The 16,591-nt window shown below is 52.9% G+C and overlaps 6 protein-coding genes; 4 read left to right on the plus strand and 2 right to left on the minus strand.

Annotated features, from left to right (window-relative positions):
• Positions 1 to 564: 564 nt before the first annotated feature.
• On the plus strand, positions 565 to 1,981 carry RCC_07007 (probable isocitrate dehydrogenase [NADP] precursor; the record flags this gene model as incomplete). XM_023772267.1 has 2 exons in its annotated part: positions 565 to 1,513; positions 1,563 to 1,981. The coding sequence occupies 2 exons, from the start codon at positions 565 to 567 to the stop codon at positions 1,979 to 1,981; spliced, it is 1,368 nt and encodes a 455-aa protein (XP_023628035.1).
• Positions 1,982 to 4,622: 2,641 nt separating this feature from the next.
• RCC_07008 (uncharacterized protein) lies at positions 4,623 to 5,171 on the plus strand (the record flags this gene model as incomplete). The annotated part of the gene is made up of 1 exon (XM_023772268.1): positions 4,623 to 5,171. One exon carries the CDS (start codon positions 4,623 to 4,625, stop codon positions 5,169 to 5,171), a length of 549 nt encoding a protein of 182 aa, XP_023628036.1.
• Positions 5,172 to 5,508: 337 nt separating this feature from the next.
• Positions 5,509 to 6,366, minus strand: RCC_07009 (uncharacterized protein; the record flags this gene model as incomplete). The annotated part of the gene is made up of 1 exon (XM_023772269.1): positions 5,509 to 6,366. One exon carries the CDS (start codon positions 6,364 to 6,366, stop codon positions 5,509 to 5,511), a length of 858 nt encoding a protein of 285 aa, XP_023628037.1.
• A 360-nt stretch (positions 6,367 to 6,726) lies between these two features.
• RCC_07010 (probable TOM-70 mitochondrial precursor protein import receptor tom70) lies at positions 6,727 to 8,750 on the plus strand (the record flags this gene model as incomplete). XM_023772270.1 has 4 exons in its annotated part: positions 6,727 to 7,825; positions 7,892 to 8,374; positions 8,433 to 8,623; positions 8,694 to 8,750. 4 exons carry the CDS (start codon positions 6,727 to 6,729, stop codon positions 8,748 to 8,750), a joined length of 1,830 nt encoding a protein of 609 aa, XP_023628038.1.
• Positions 8,751 to 9,364: 614 nt separating this feature from the next.
• Positions 9,365 to 10,556, plus strand: RCC_07011 (related to dehydrogenase/reductase SDR family member 7 precursor; the record flags this gene model as incomplete). XM_023772271.1 has 5 exons in its annotated part: positions 9,365 to 9,500; positions 9,627 to 9,704; positions 9,758 to 9,983; positions 10,040 to 10,376; positions 10,431 to 10,556. The coding sequence occupies 5 exons, from the start codon at positions 9,365 to 9,367 to the stop codon at positions 10,554 to 10,556; spliced, it is 903 nt and encodes a 300-aa protein (XP_023628039.1).
• Positions 10,557 to 10,614: 58 nt separating this feature from the next.
• On the minus strand, positions 10,615 to 16,545 carry RCC_07012 (related to helicase; the record flags this gene model as incomplete). XM_023772272.1 has 4 exons in its annotated part: positions 10,615 to 10,815; positions 10,871 to 11,091; positions 11,724 to 15,531; positions 15,997 to 16,545. The coding sequence occupies 4 exons, from the start codon at positions 16,543 to 16,545 to the stop codon at positions 10,615 to 10,617; spliced, it is 4,779 nt and encodes a 1,592-aa protein (XP_023628040.1).
• Between the last annotated feature and the right edge of the window lie 46 nt (positions 16,546 to 16,591).

Genomic DNA, 16,591 nt, shown 5'->3' on the forward strand with positions numbered 1-16,591 from the left:
CGYCCCGATCATACCTCGTACAACGGAGCACATCGCGTTGATGATGAGGGGAAGGGCTCGCTTCGTGATCCCTGCCATGTGAAGACGGAGCTGCGGTCTTCCTTGGCGTACCTATCCATGACACTCCACGTGCTGCCCTGTCCACGAAGCTTTGGTATCGGCATCAACCATGGAGTGTTTGACTGCAAAAAAAAAAAAAAACGAAAACGAAATTGACATGTTCTGTCCTTCGCGCTGCTCTCCAAGCATCGCATGGCAAGCGCACGAGCACAATTCGACATCGGGCTGGCCACGAAAACCTCCTCGCATCTGTCGTAGGATCTTTCGTTCCACAGATGGGACAGATTGGGCAATCGTTTCCGCAGTTCCTTACAGCAATCTCAACGAAAGACACGGGAATACTACCTATAAAGGTGCGCCCCCGCCTTCATGATGAATGAGGTCATTTCCAAATCCTCTCGAAAGACCGATATCGCTCCTCAACTTTGCGCAAAGCCGAGCTTAATTGAAAGCCGTATCTTTTCTCCAACGCGGAGCCAGCCAGTAGCAAAAGGTTCCTCCATCATGTCTGCCCTACGATCGTTCGCCACTGCTGCCTCCCGCTCCGTCACACCCGCCTCCATTAATACCACCACTCGCACCTTTCCTCGACCGATCGCCGCCAAACTCATTCAACGGCGCAACATGGCTTCCAAGCAGATTCCCAAGATCAAGGTCAAGAATCCTGTCGTCGAGCTCGATGGCGATGAAATGACCAGAATTATCTGGAAGGACATCAAGGACAAATTCATCCACCCATATCTCGACATCGACCTCAAGTACTACGACCTCGGCTTGGAGAAGCGCGACGAGACCAACGATCAAATCACCATCGACGCCGCCGAGGCCATCAAGAAGTACAGCGTTGGTGTCAAGTGCGCTACCATCACTCCAGATGAGGCACGTGTGGAAGAATTCAAGCTGAAGAAGATGTGGCTGTCGCCCAACGGTACCATCAGAAATCAGCTTGGCGGAACAGTGTTCAGAGAACCGATTGTGATTCCCAGAATACCCAGGCTTGTACCAGGGTGGCAGAAGCCCATTGTGATCGGACGTCATGCGTTCGGTGATCAATACAGAGCGAAGGACCGTGTGATTGACGGCCCAGGAAAGCTCGAGATGGTGTTCACGCCAAAGGGTGGAGAACCAGAGAGAATCGAGGTTTTTGAGTTTACTGAGAAGACCCAGGGAGGCGTTGCGCAGACCATGTACAACACCACCGAGAGCATCACTGGTYTCGCACACGCCTCCTTCAAGCACGCACTGTCGCTCAACTACCCAATGTACATGACCACCAAGAACACCATCCTCAAGAAGTATGATGGACGCTTCAAGGACATCTTCCAGGAGATCTACGAGAAGGATTACCGCAAGGAGTTTGAGTCCAAGGGACTGTGGTATGAGCATCGTCTCATTGATGACATGGTCGCTCAGATGATCAAGAACGAGGGTGGCATGCTCATTGCTATGAAGAGTATGTTTCCAGAGTGATGAAATATCAAGTACATGACTAACTTGGCTAGACTACGATGGTGATGTCCAGTCCGACATTGTTGCCCAAGGATTCGGCTCCCTCGGCTTGATGACCTCCGTCCTCGTCACTCCAGACGGCAAGACATTCGAGGCTGAAGCAGCCCACGGTACCGTCACCCGTCACTACCGCGAACACCAAAAGGGCAACCCAACCTCGACAAACCCCATCGCTTCCATCTTTGCATGGACCCGAGGTCTCGCCAAGCGTGGTGAGCTTGATGGTAMCCCAGAGGTCACCAAGTTTGCCGAGAGCCTGGAGGAGGCATGCATCCACGTGGTCGACCAGCAAGGAATCATGACCAAGGATCTCGCAATCAGCTGTGGCAAGAAGAACGACTACGTCACCACCACCGAATACCTCGATGCCGTTGAGAAGCGCATGAGGGCTGTTCTGTCGAGCAAGCTATAGAACAGCACACAGCGCAGTTTCGAGAGTTTGATAATTGATGCGAACGTGACGGGTATGAGATTGGGATGCGTGGAATTGTGACCAACGAAGCTCAGTGACCAAGCCAAAGTCGGCGGCTACGACAGACCTGTGGATGGAGCGAACATGACATCAGAATGTGTAGATGACAGACTGTTCAGGATTTCGAGTGATGCCGGCATGGATACCGCAGGATATAGCCTTCTAAACCCATAGACGACCACAACGTTTCATACAGCCTCGCATTACACCAGAACGACCCCTTCGATGATCTTGCGCAAAGGTCTCTCGCGTCTGTCCTTATGTACAGATAAAGGATCGGTGTTTGTTCCAATCCAGAATCGATGTCGAACGGGAGCTGACATAGCTCAGGATTATAGGGGGTTTAGTCGGATGTGGTAAGGGGCTGTGCATCGCAACTTTCGCGTGCCTGACCAGGTAGGTATGCGTGTTCCTCGAAAGCTGGCCACGGCCACTCTCCTTCGTCTACGCCATCTGATCACCTAACTGTAGACGAGGCCGCCACCGTCTTGCATGTATTGCAGCCACTGCGTTTCGAACGAGAAGACACGTTCTGASGGTGAGAACAGCGGACCTCCTCACGCCACAACCTCCGAGAATGTCTCCGCATTGCGATGAAGGTCATATGACATGTCCCAATCAATGCTGACCTCATCTCACCCATGGCGTCCCTGCAGCTGCAGATCTGTGGCACGGATGAAGTCCATCTTCGGGAAGAAGAGAGCGTCACGCGCCGTGGATAAAAACGAGCAGCATAGAGCTTACCGAACCAAGCATTGAAAGTCTTCTGGTGGGATTGCATCTTCTTGCTCAATCAGGCAAGCAGTGCCATTTGAAAGTTCGAGGGAAACAGCGGTGTCAGCCACGTACCATCATCTCCTTGTTGGAGAGCAGCATGGACGAATACGCATCGCTGTTGATATACCGCATTCGATGCCCACGGACCATTAGCCCGAGGTCGTACGAGTAGGTAGTGTGTTGGTGTAAGGCATGGCTGGAACATCCGCGTCGGCCGCGAGACATGTTGGAGCACGCCGCAGATGAAGTAACAAAATAACGCAAACAGTGTCCCAGACGAGCGCAGACAAGAACAAGGCTGAGAGATCTCCAGTGTCTWCTGTATGTTGACGGGTGCCAGATACTCTGCACGGATAGGGGCATCTCATCCCGGCTACTGCAGAAGCGCCATCGGTAGTTGTGCACTGGTCTCCTCAGGCACAGATGCCGGTTTATTCTCTTTGCGCCACTTCATGGCGATGTCGAGGCGGACCGGATGTGGCTGAGCTGATAGGTACCAGGTGGAACCCCTAGAGAACGTTTCCCGGGCAGTCTAAGAGCTAACTTGTTCGAAAGCGATTGCTGTGTTACGCGAGGGCTCGACGACTGCTGATGACTTTCTGGATGGAGTAACATGGAGCTCCGTGATAGTGAGATATGTCGGCTGATGAGCATGCGTATGGCTGTGCGGGCCGCGAGAGCTACCCCCTGACGGCCGAGCTAGGTATCAGCCTGATGAATGCAGGGCAGAACGCTGTGTTCCACTCGTGCAACAATGAGTGACTATTGACTACGGGCTCTGGTATAGTCAGTGGGGTCATGATCAATTAGTTGYCAAGACCATATCGACAATCACGGTGCTGGATGTCGTCACATCCCAATGCGAGGAGAATGGTTACAGCTGCTGGGTCGAGGGGTGAAATGGCGAAGAATTCGGTCTACCTGCAACTGCATCACGAATTCAAACATCGGCGGCGGCTCCGAAACTGCGAACCCAGCCAAAAACGAGGCCTGGACCCTTCTAGGTACTCTCCTGACACACATGGGCGAGAGCGAAGCCGATAGATAAGAAGTGGAGCAGAGGCTGGGATGTGGCCCAGTCTGGTCGGCAGCGTGAACGTTATGGCGTGGCATCTGGTGACGAACTCCTGTCATCGAGTCTGACCCGGACGGGATAGCCGCGTCGTGGCTTGCAGCCCTGGAAGCTTGCACCTGCGAGGTTGAAGGGACCGTTTGCGCGAGAGATCGCGAGCAGCGACTGCTCATCGCAGAATCTTTCCAGCCGTGGGAACTGAGTCGGGCTGGTGGCTACTCACCTGTTCCGGTGGGATCGAATCTTTCAGAGAGATCGATGGATTCCGAAGCATTGGGTTCGGTATAGATTCCGGAGGAGTCAAAGAAGGGGGGCTCATATGTACCTTGTCGATTGGCTTGCCGTGTACTCAGCGGGCCCAGACTCGACTTGATGGACTGGGGAACGGTAATGCGATTGAACATGCTTCATGAGCCACAGCCAAAAACGAACCGGTGTGCGGCGAGCGTGGAGCTCAACTCATTCTTGCTTGTGATCTTTTCAAAACCGATGACGGCCACTTCTTCGAGGTTGCGCAGACTGACTTGCTCGAATGTCTTTCGTCTCTTCTGAAGTGGCCCGCGTGGAGCTATCAATACACCACAATGACCAAATCAAAGGTTGCCAGTTTGGACGRCATATCGCTGTTGGATCACTACCCTGAGATCTTACAAAAGGTACCTTCATCCCAAGGCGGTCTGAGGCACACTTTGACAGGGTACATAGCAAGATGAATCGTTGCTTGCTTCTGAGATGGCCCGGAGCATGCTGGAGTCAGTCGACCTGCAACCTTTCGGAGGCGACGCCGAGAAATCTGGCAAGGACGCCATCACTCTCGACGACGTTTGCAAGTCATATCAATCGTCCGAGCACGTGCTGATGACCCCAATGGAGAGATGGACCATGATGGCTGTGGATGACGAGTGTTTTCCGCTGCTGGCAAAGAGATCGATGCAAGATGCTGGACTGGACATTGCAACGCTGCAGTCGCCCTCGTCACCGCATGAGACAGCGCGTAGGTTCCCGTCCGGAGAGGAGGCCGCTATAGCGGGAGCCATTGGCGTCAGAAGGAATGTCATGGTAGAGTCAACTGTCGACGACGAGCTTGGGGAACTCATCCCAGGAGAGCGGAGAATACACCCAAGGCGTGCGACTGGCAGCCACGTCACTGGAAGGTCTCATATCAGCAAGCACTCCAGTGGGATATTACCAGGGCAGACGGCAAAGGATGTAGTGCAAAAGACGGCCCCTCGCAACAGACGCATTGTAGTGAACAGCAGGTCCAGTGCACTGCGTTGCTGATAGACTTACAGCATCCCGAATCAGCCAGGATTTGAACAACTGTGAAGTGAATTGCAGTGCTCAACAGTCGGGAATAGCAGGGGATCTGTATGCCGTTCATGTATCTTCAGATACGATAAGACGTTGTGATCGCCAAGAAATAAGCGATGTTCACGCCCTACAGAAAAGTTCCAGGCTCAAGGGAAGGATGAGATAGCAAACTTACACTCTCGCGTGTATTTCCTGTTCATCAGTCTATTCAAATCTTCATCATGGTCGAAAGCGTATCTCGTACTTCAAACCCAACTTCAAACTCGAACCCAATGCAACTCCACACCTGCAAAATGTCTCTCTGATTTCATGCTGCGCGCTCCGACGCGTTGTTGCGACTCTCGTATCGTGCCCAGAAGAATCCTCGGACGCCATTACTCAACCAGACAGTCTCTCCAGCTTGCAGGCTATCGATCGGGATCATTCCCTCGACGCACAACTTCTGCTCCAATGCCCAACGCCGAGTGGTACCTTGAAGACCTCCTGCAGATGATTCTGGCGTGACCCACTGGCCGTTGCGGAAGAGATATGGCGTACAGATTGAGCCATCCAGCACATATCTATCCGGAGTGAAGAGTAGTACCTCCTTGGGTTGGGCGAAACTCGTAATGCCTGCATCAATCCTCGAGCGTCCATACACAGATCGATCGTTTGTCTTAAACATTGTTGACTCTGCAGGTTGCGTGGGTTCCGAATCAAGTACAATCGTCCAATCAGCTTTGTGCTCTGGCGGGAATACCTTCAAACTGGGAGGGAAGAGCGAATCGATTGGAATACTCTTGAGTGGATAGTATGTTTCCGTTCTGAACTTCCCGCCAACGTACGCGCGGATCTTGATGCGGAGGGCCTCTGGATTTTCACCAGGATGTGCCTCATGCCATTGCTTCACGGCATTGAGGAGGCTTTGGAAGATGATCGATGGACCGCCTGAATTGGGTCTCGGTCTGTCATCTGCAAAGAAGAATGTGCTCCATTTGGCGATCTGAAGGCGAGTCCAATGATGTTCTAACATGTAGAACGGGCAAGGCTTGTTGCATGATGCTGCAGTGTTCTGTTCACACTTGAGCAAACGAACGTCATAGCGTATGCTGGTGTAGACGTAGGGCTCCCGCTCATCTTCTGGAGTTGCAGCACCGGGTGTGTGTTCGTTGAAGTGACCGCTCATTGTTGAAGATGCAGGTGTCCGAAGGGAGCACTCCGCACGAAGAAGGTACGTTTGCCTGCCTCAACAGCAGAACAAGCAGAGGAGCCTCGCGAATGCAGACAGAGCATTGAAATTAGCAAAATGTGTCATATGTTTGATGAAAATGGTAGCTCGAGTCTGACGGACGGGAGTGACTTGATCGGCGGGCGGCATACACATGGAAAAAAATGGTGGCACCTTCACTTTGATGACTGTGATTTCTGGCCCCCTGTTTCATCGCTGACGTGAATCTGGAAAGCTCATCATCATCCCGACAAATAAATCCTCCAACCTTCCTCAACGCGCCGCTTGCTATAAGTGGACTGCGCGACTGTCACAAACATGGCGACGCCGTCATTTATGGACCGCGCCTCGGCCTGGTATGCGGACAACAAGATCGCGGCCTGGACCATTGCCGGTGTCACGGTCATAGTTACAGGCGGCACTGTCTACTACCTCTCACAACCGCCTGCGCCATCAGAAGCAAGCCGTAAAGCCAAGAAGGAGCGCAAAAAGGCGAAAAAGGGAGGCGTAGAGGCCAGCGCGGAGGAGAAGAAAGCCGAGCCGGCGCCAGCAGCGCCTGCGGTACCCAAGGCTGCTGTTGTGGAAGAGCAGTCCGAGGATCTTCCTCATGTCACAGAAGAGTCTGTCGCGCAGCTCTCCGAACAGGAGCGCAAGGACTATGCGGCCAAGCTCAAAGCTGCTGGAAACAAGGCCTACGGCAGCAAGGACTACAACCGCGCCATCGATCTCTACACCCAAGCAATCCTCTGCAAAGCCGATCCCGTATTCTACTCCAACCGCGCAGCCTGCTGGAATGCCATGAGCAACTGGGCCAAGGTCATCGAAGACACCACCGCCGCCATCAATCTCGACGCCGAATACGTAAAGGCATTGAACCGCCGAGCGAATGCCTACGAACAGGAGGAYCGCTTCAGCGAAGCGCTTCTCGACTACACCGCCAGTTGCATCATCGATCAATTCCGCAATGAATCTTCCGCTCAATCAGTCGAAAGGCTATTGAAGAAGGTCGCCGAGTCCAAGGCCAAGAGCATCATGGCCAAGAAAGAGAAGAAACTGCCATCGCCGACATTCGTATCCAACTACCTCCAATCATTCCGTGCTAGGGATCTGCCCGCTGGTCTTGAAAAGACTGCGGACTTGGCAGAGGGAAGCGGCAAGTGGTATCTCCGTAAGGGTCTCCAGGCCATCCAGCAACGCACCGGCGAAGGATACGCGGAAGCTGCAGAAAGCTTCGACCAAGCCATTGAGAGGAACGACCTCGACAAGCACGAAGCACAAGCCTACAACATGCGTGGAACGTTCCGCTACCTCAGAGGCGAGAACGAGGCTGCACTAGAGGACTTGAACAAATCCATCGAATTGGACTCGACTTTGGTGCAGAGCTACGTCAAGCGTGCTAGCATGCATCTTGAAAACAGTGAGTTCCAGAAACAATTTGCAGGAAACGCCAGCCAGCTCGACAGTTCTAACACAACAGCAACAGGCGCACGCGACGCGGCCGCAAAGGACTTTGAAGACGCCGCTTCCCACAACCCAGACGACCCAGACATCTACTACCACCGCGCTCAGCTCCACTTCATCCTCTCCGAGTTCAGCGCCGCTGCTACCGACTACCAGAAATCCATCGACCTCGATGGCGACTTTATCTTCTCTCATATCCAGCTCGGCGTGACACAGTACAAGATGGGATCCATTGCTAGCAGCATGGCAACCTTCCGAAGGTGCATCAAGAACTTTGGAAACAAGAGCGATGTATACAACTACTACGGCGAGCTTCTCTTGGACCAACAGAAGTACCAGGAAGCTGTTGAGAAATTTGAGACTGCCGTTGAGATGGAGCGTAAGACTGTTGGGGAGCGTGGAGGTGGCATGAACGTCCTTCCTCTCATCAACAAGGCGCTGGCGCTTTTCCAATGGAAGCAGGACTTTGGTGCCGCCGAGGAGTTGTGCCAGAAGGCTCTCATCAGTAAGTTCCATGATGCTTTTTTATCACAAAAGTGCGACGAGCTAACCGTCAATCCCAGTCGATCCCGAATGCGATATTGCTGTTGCTACCATGGCACAGCTGCTTCTGCAGCAAGGCAAGGTCACCGATGCTCTTACATACTTTGAGCGCGCAGCCGAACTGTCAAGGACCGAGGGAGAGATTGTCAACGCACTTTCCTACGCAGAAGCGACGCGCACGCAACTTGAGGTGCAAGAAAAGTACCCACAGGTAAGAAATCGCATCCAATGATCTGCGTGTCAGCCTCACTACGGTTCATCCTTGCTAATGACCTCAACAGCTCGCCGCCAAACTCCAAGGTATGGGAGCTGGAGGAATGGGAGCCCCGATGAGATGAAGACAGAACCCAGTCGTGTGCGATTAGACGGAGTTGGATGTGCAAGGTGCACGTTCCTATGTATGATCTCGGTGGGCGGACCACATCACATACTGCTGCTTCTTGTACACTACCAATTCTACTTACTTGTGTGCAGCGCAAATATGTAATTCTGCTCCCCTCACGTGCACAATGTCTACATGTCAGCTGGCAAGGCCAATAGCTGAAATTTAGCTTTTCGTCTTCCCAGGTTCTCCTTTTCGATCACATCCACAATCTTATTAATCAGACCTCGACAGATTGCGCGCTGACGATCACTTCAGGTATCGCCTTTTTGAAGCTTTGGACGAAATCGGCCAGATGTTGGAGGGATTTCTTGTTTGCTTTATGACTGGAGAAGCGGTAGTTAAACATCCCATGTTTGGACACCGCATTGCAATTCTCGTCCACCACAGGATCGGAGGATCGTCTCAATGTGACTCAGTGAGCTAGATAGTCGGTTTGACCCACGCAACACTTATTCCTATTCCTGCCGTTCACCATTCTTCCATTCCAAGTCTGCCATAACCACATTTCCCATACTTTCGACCCTTTCTGTCCATCAGACACTACAGAATCTCGCGGTACTCTTGAAGATGAGCACTGATTGGGGAACCGCCGGAACTGGAACATTCACCTCAACTTCGCACTCGCAGCCCTACGATGCCATTGATCCAAGCAAAGTAACATTGCCTAACCCCTTTGTCGTTTGTGTTGTTGGTGCATCACGAGGTATGTTGTCCCATCCATCTAACATTAGAGATCTGTCAATGAGGACGCCTCACAAAAGACAACGAACCGTCCAGAAGGGCCTCGAATACTCTAACACCGTACTGACATTCGCATTTCTCTCCGCAGGCATCGGAGCCGGAGTAGCCTTCAACTTCGCCAAAGCAGGTGTCTCTGGGATCGTTCTCGCCTCTCGAAGGACATCCGGTAAATGAAAACAGCCTCATTTCAACACCTCATAGCTGATCCCCAACTCCAAGGTCTCGAAGCAACAGCAGCAGAATGCAAGAAAATCAACCCCAAAATCCAAACAGCCATTGTTAGTTGCGACATCACGTCCGCCGATTCAGTAGCAAACCTCGCATCAGAGACTCAGGCCAAATTCGGGAGATTGGATGTCGTAGTCATCAATTCTGGATTCTCAGGTCCTGTCAAGTTGAAAGTGACGGAGACGGACCCAGAAACTTTTCTCAATGCCTCGAATGTGTAAGCCACGWTACAATCTCATCCATGGAGTGCTCACTGATGATAGGTCTTGCCAGAAACTACGTCGGGACTTTCCTCGCAGCAAAGTATCTAATCCCACTTCTATTGGAGACTGAACATGGAGCGAAAACGCTCATAACAGTCTCCAGTCTCGCGTCTCTAATCGTTCGCGGACCTATTGCAAATGCGCAATACTGCGTCAGCAAAACCGCTCAATTGAAGCTGATGGAACACATTCATGAACAGTACTTGGATGAAGGCCTAGCGACGTACGCAATTCATCCTGGAGCCGTACTCTCAGAGATGGCAGATGAGACTACCCCTGATGCGTTTCGCCCATATCTCACTGATTCGCCGGAGCTATGTGGAGCTTTCTGCGTTTGGTTGGTCAAGGTGAGTGCTGTTCTTACATTGCCAGCGCATGTGGAGATGTCTGACATACTTTAGGACGACTCGAAGCGTTCGTGGCTGACGGGGAGACTGCTCTCCGCCAAATGGGATTGCATCGAGTTGGAGAAGCGGAAGGAAGATATCATAGTCAAAGATTTGCTAAAGTTAAAGTTGACCCTTTGATGCCGTTTCGACAGAAGGACCGCGAGCCAGATTGACTCACGAGCCTCTCTCAAATTCATCAGATACCCATCCAAGGATCGTTTGGCATCATCATCTGCTGCTTCTGATATTGAGCTTCTTTCGCCGCTAGTTCCTTTAACTCACGCTGCTTTTTGAGCTGTACCAAGTTGCCCTTCAAACCCCTCAGGTACCTCCTCGCCTCATTGACCAGATGCTCGGGTTCGTTCGAATACTTGAGCGCTTCGAGCATCGCGCGAACCTGTCGGTAGAGTTAGCAGTGAAGCATTGCTACAATGCATTCAAAAAAGGCATACCTGGGTCTCTGATTGAATGTGTGGACACACCCTGGCGTGACCATAATGGGCCATTCCACAAAGATTGCAGTACTCAACTCCTGCCATTTTGACGGGACAACTACCGACGACGTGATAGGTGCGACAGGCTTGACAGTTGACTCCTTTGCGTTCAGAAGTGTCATCTTCGGACTTGGGGGCAACTGGGGGTGGAACAACCACTCGGCGGAAAGGCGGCGGCTCTGTGACGTATGTAAGGATCAGTTTGGGGACGTTTCCTGTGAAGTGGGCTGTGCTGGTAGTATTGCTAGTGTCGTGGTTGGAGATGTAGGTGAAGGGGTAGGTGGAGATGTAGGTGCAGGTGCAGGTGCAGGTGGTGGTCTTGTGACGAGAGTAGCATCCTCTTCATCACTACTGATGATTATGGCGTTGCCATCGCCATCGCCACCAAAGAATGTGCCACCGCGGACTTTCTTGGTTCTCCTGGCAGGCTTGACAGGCTTTTTGGCCGTCGTGGTTGGCTTTCTTGTCTTGCTCTCCGCAGACTTGGAGACCACCGTCTGCAGAGCGTCAAAACTCCAAGGCCTRCTCACCGGAAGCTCCACGGCGGTCAAGCCGCCTGGTAGCTGCTCGAAGTTGGAAGGCATCCGCTTCCTAGCCCGCTTCTTGAGAGCTGAATGCATCGATGCTATTGGCTTTGGAGCAGAGGATGCATTCTTCTTGGCAATACCATTGAGCTCGCCCATGGACGGGGCAGTTTTTGGGGTGGGCTTTCTGCTCGTTGGTGCTGCTTTACTCTTGGGTGTTGCTTTGGCGCTTTTGGGGGCTTTCTTGGGTGTGTTCTTGGGTGTGATGAGATGTTGGGGCTGCWTACCAATTTTCTTCCGGGTATGACCATCGACGAGGTCCATATCACCGCGCTCAAGGCCCTCGGCAGGATCCGCATCGTCTTCACCCTCGCTGTCGTCGGCCTGGAAATCAGTGTCACTCTCACCATCATCACGACGCTTCTTGCGGCGCTTGATCGGTGTCAAACCGATGCCATCACCAGGAGCACCTTCTGGCTTCTCCTCCCCGGCATAATCGATAGCCGCGCGAGCCCGACGGCCACGGCCGAACGCTTCTGCTTTTGCAGCTGCTTCATCTGCGGCTAAACGCTCACGCTCCTTGAGAATGTTCWCCCAAACGCCAGTATCAGGCGCAGTCTCTTGAGCTTCGATAGGTGCTTCCTCCAAAGCACCTTGATCGTTGGCCCAGACACGAGCGAACGAGAACTGTGTCTCTGCGCTCTTATTCGCACCTGTGTTCTCAATGTGGCTCCGATCGAGAAGTCTCTCCACGCTGGCATTGTCGTAAACAACGTCATGAGCGTCGTTGTCACTGAATACTTTATTCGCTCCATGCTTCAGAACCGAGATGAGGTCATCCTGATCAGCTTCTTCCGCATCCATTCCCTGAATCAAGACGTGATCGAGGGCAAGCTTCTTCTTGCCAATCTGCATGATCTTCTCCTCGGCGCTGTCCCTCGTGACGAGCTGAAAGCACAAAACCTTCTTGTTCTGACCAATGCGATGCGCACGGGAAAGAGCTTGAATGTCCTGATGCGGGTTGAAATCCGGGTCGAGGATGATGACAGTGTCTGCGGTTGCAAGGTTGATACCGACACCGCCGGCTCGTGTAGAGAGAAGGAATGCGAACAAGGCAGAGTTGGGCGCGTTGAACTCATCGATGCGCTTCTGCTTGACCAATGAGCTGATCTGGCCGTCGAGTCGCTGATATCGCAGCTGCATGCCATCCAGGAAATCCTCCACCATGTCGAGCATGTCCAGAAATTGACTGAATATCAGCACGCGGTGACCGCGTTCCTGAAGCTTGGGGAGAAGAAGTTCGAGAAGCTTCAACTTGCTGCTAGCGTCCACCAGGTTCCGATGTGAAGAAGCGACGTCGACGTTCTTGTCTTCTATGCTCTTGTTGTACACGAATGGATGGCAGAGACACTTGCGGAGCTGCATGAGAATGTTGTTGAGACTACCMTTCTCCTTATCCTTGACGCCAGGGTCGTTGCTGAAAATTTGTCGCATGAGCTCGGGATTCTTAGCCATGATCGTTCGATAAAGCTTCTTCTGCACGATGGTCATGCTGACCGGGACGATAATCTGTGACATTGGAGGCAGGAAGGTGAGCACCTGTGCCTTGGTGCGTCGCAAGAAATAGGGTCGTATCATCTCGTGCAGCTGGCCGAGGTTGTTCTCGTTGAGATCCTGAAATTGCTCCTCCAATTGCGCCGCGTTCTTGCTATCGTCAAGAAAGTGCAACAAGTTGAAAAGCTCGCGCTGGTTGTTCTGCAAAGGAGTACCAGTGAGGAGGATCTTGAATGGCGTCTTGAGGGCACTCAGTGCCGAGTAAAGAAGGTTCTYGTCGTTCTTCAACCTCTGACCTTCGTCCACGATCAATCCTTGCCACGGCACGCCCTTGAAGAACTTGCGGCAGTTCTCATCGGCAGCAGCATCATAACTCGTGACAACAATGTGGCATCGAAGATCCTTGCTGCCCTCTGGGTAAAGCTCGTACCGTTGCGCAAGATCTCTGCTCTCGCGGGAGCCGTAGTACGCGACAACACGCAATCCTGGGGCCCAACGCTTGATTTCTCTCCTCCAGTTTGGACATGTCGAGTTTGGAACGACGACGAGAAAGGGGAAGCAACTGTGGTCCTGAATGAGAGTGGCCAGGAATCCGATGATTTGAATCGTCTTGCCGAGACCCATCTCATCTGCGAGTACAGCATTGCTTTGAGTGAACCACTTGTAGTATAGCCAGTTGAGACCCTGAACTTGATACTCCATCAAGGTGCCACCTTGAATGTTTTCTGGCTGCCCGGTCTTCTCCAGCTTGTTGAATTCCTCCTTGCGGAGCTTCTCCAGTCGAGACTTCAATGCGCCAGGCTTCGGAATTCGGACATAGCGGCCAGCGACCCAGTCATTGTATGCCATCACAAAGTCAGACCAACGCTCGCCGTCTTCGGGGGATGGAGGTGCCTCCCACACAGCGTCCTCGTAAGTCAAACCCTTGTATTTGATGAGTGCTTTGTCGACCTCACGAATCCGCGCCTTATCGACCTCCTCTGTGTGGATATCGACAATGCTGGTGAATTTGATATCAAGCACAATGTCAGTGCGCAGATAGTCTTCGGGAATGGCATCTTCTGTCCGCATCTTTGGATGCTGAGCATCCTCGCGTTTGAAGAATGCCTTGCGCATACTAGGCGCAGCAACACCAAAAACCCAAGGACCAGGCATCCACTGAGCACGGAAGTATGACATCCCGTCCCAGCGCACCAAGTAGGTCTTATGCTCCTCCTCGACGCTGTCGACACCGAGAGTAGAGTCATAATTGTCCTCGTCTACCGGCTTCCATGCGACAAGCCCAGATATCTTCGCAGGCATCTCCGCACACTCCTTGCACTTCCAATCTCGACTGTATTCACGGAAGCGCTGCTCAATATCGACCTCACCTCCAAGATCCATTGTTGGATAGTCCGCACGGGATGGAAGATGTTCGAAGTGAAAGCCACGAAAGCAGTTCGTGCAACGAAAGAGGACGTTATCCGCGTTGTTGATCCGATGCTCTTCGACTTCGTAGCTGGGATCAACACCGTCATTGTCTTCGCGATCCTTTTGCTCCTGGGCGGGTGTCTTGCGCGGGCGGAATGGTCTGCAGGCGGCACCGTGGTGTCGACAGTCTTGGCATTTGCCTTGGTCTGGCGCCATGGGGTCTTTCTTGTGGGCGACTCCCAAGCAACGACGGCACTGTAGCACGAAGTCGTCCTCGTCAATTTTGGTGACAAGGTGTTCTCTTCCGGTACGATGACCAAGGCAGGACTTGTGGTACACCAAAGAGCAGCCTTGGCAGTCGATGAGAGGTGCAAAGTTGGGTCCCTGGCCACAGGTCTCACAGAATGGATTGTGCCGCATGTGAAACTCATCGCCTCTAGGACGTGGCTTGAACACTTCGCGGACGCCCAGCTGCTTTGGCTTTGCAGGTGCACGTGGCTCGTCTGATTCGGATCGATAGATATCGTCCATTTCGACCTCTTGCATGGCACCCGTATGGCGTGTGCTGCGTCCAGATTGACGCATGCCTTCGCTTTGGACCTTGATCTTGCTGGTGCGTGATGACTTTGGCTGCTTGGTACGGCGACGCTTGGTGCCCGGCAGATCGGACTGCAAGAACGGAAGTCCGTCGCTGTCAACATCTTCATCGTCCTCGTCGTCGGTCAAGCCAGTGGACACGCGTTGTGTACGAGTGTTTCGGCCTGAGGTCTGTGGGTTACGGAGGCCAGTACGGGTCGGCTTCGCCAATTCATCCTCAGATGCTTCGGAATCCTGCTCGGCGAAGGTGTCATCTTGCTTGCGTTTACGACCACGAGTCCGGGTAGCCGCGACTGTGATGCTATCGGACATTTCTTCGTCGGAGCCGTCGATATTGGCGATGGTGCTCACCATGCCCTGCTCGTGGAACGCTCGCCGATTGGGGCGTGTGGTGGTCATCCTTGATGATCGACCACTTTGCTTGCGACTTTGTGGTTGGAAGCGCTCTTCTTCCTCTCCCGAGGGCGGATTGTTGGTGTAGTCTTCGAGGGCTTCTTGGCCGTTATCAAGCTCCAGCAAGTCTCCGAACGCGATCTGCAGTAAGTCAGACAATGCACAGTGTTCAATGCCGTTGCAGCAGTGGTTGTGCTTTGCTTGTTGTAGCAACCGTTTGAGAGTTGTGAAGGTGAAGGTGATGGTGATTGAAGGATGTTATAGGCGACGGTTATATAGGAAGGGGAGGCTCGTGCGTTGCATGTGAAAACGGGCTGTGCCGCGCGACAATGGCATATGAAAGCGGAAGCTAGTGATGAGTCGCAATATGGGAAAGGAAAAGGACGGAATCAAAGTCAGGTGGCCTTCCACATTGTGAAGCTCTCCGAAGTGGAGTGAAATGCAAGTTGGCATGGCCCCGAGTGAAGTCTGCAAAGGAGGAAGGAGGGGGTTGGAACTGTTACACAATGGGTTGCTTTTGCCTAGAATGGGACTGCCACCTGAAGAACTTGGGATTGGTGGGCAAGGGAGGTGATCCGAGGAACCATGCGAGAAGGAGATACGTACCGCTTCCTCGTGGAAATCGTCGAACTGGACCTGGTATGCGATCTCGCGATTTATCGGGCGAACTTCCCACTTCACGCGCCGCACTCTCTGAGATCCGGTCGTGAAGTCTTCATAATCATCTCGGTCATCGCCCTCCGTCCTTGAAATGCGAACCACCAGCTTCCGTGGAGCCGTTGACCCGTTGCTGTGCGGCTCTTGCTCTYGCTCGTCCAGAGCTTCTGCTGGCTCAACGGATGAGATGGACTGGATATCGAGATCTGGCTCCCCAGCTGAAGATTCCCGGTCGAAGTCATTGATGGGTTGGAACGTTGGCGGCGCGGGCGAAGCTGGAGCCTTGCCTTTGCTGCCAGTCTGGAAGTTGGAAAGACTCGGTGTTGCACTGCTATCCTCCTTCTGTTGCTGCGCCGAGCTTCCCATCATGGGCGCCACAGGAGCACGTCCACGTCCACCCACTGGCGAGACACGCTTTGCTCCCGCCTTCCAAGCCGACAAGTCCATGGCACCTTCATCGTCCGAGGAATCGGCCTGGGCATCGAAATGGAAAGCCATCGTAAGCGAAAATCGCGTTTCGGTCGGCGTTTTAAGGACAGTCCAT

This window comes from Ramularia collo-cygni, assembly GCF_900074925.1.
Source record: "Ramularia collo-cygni strain URUG2 genome assembly, contig: RCC_scaffold10, whole genome shotgun sequence".
NCBI lineage: Eukaryota > Fungi > Ascomycota > Dothideomycetes > Mycosphaerellales > Mycosphaerellaceae > Ramularia > Ramularia collo-cygni.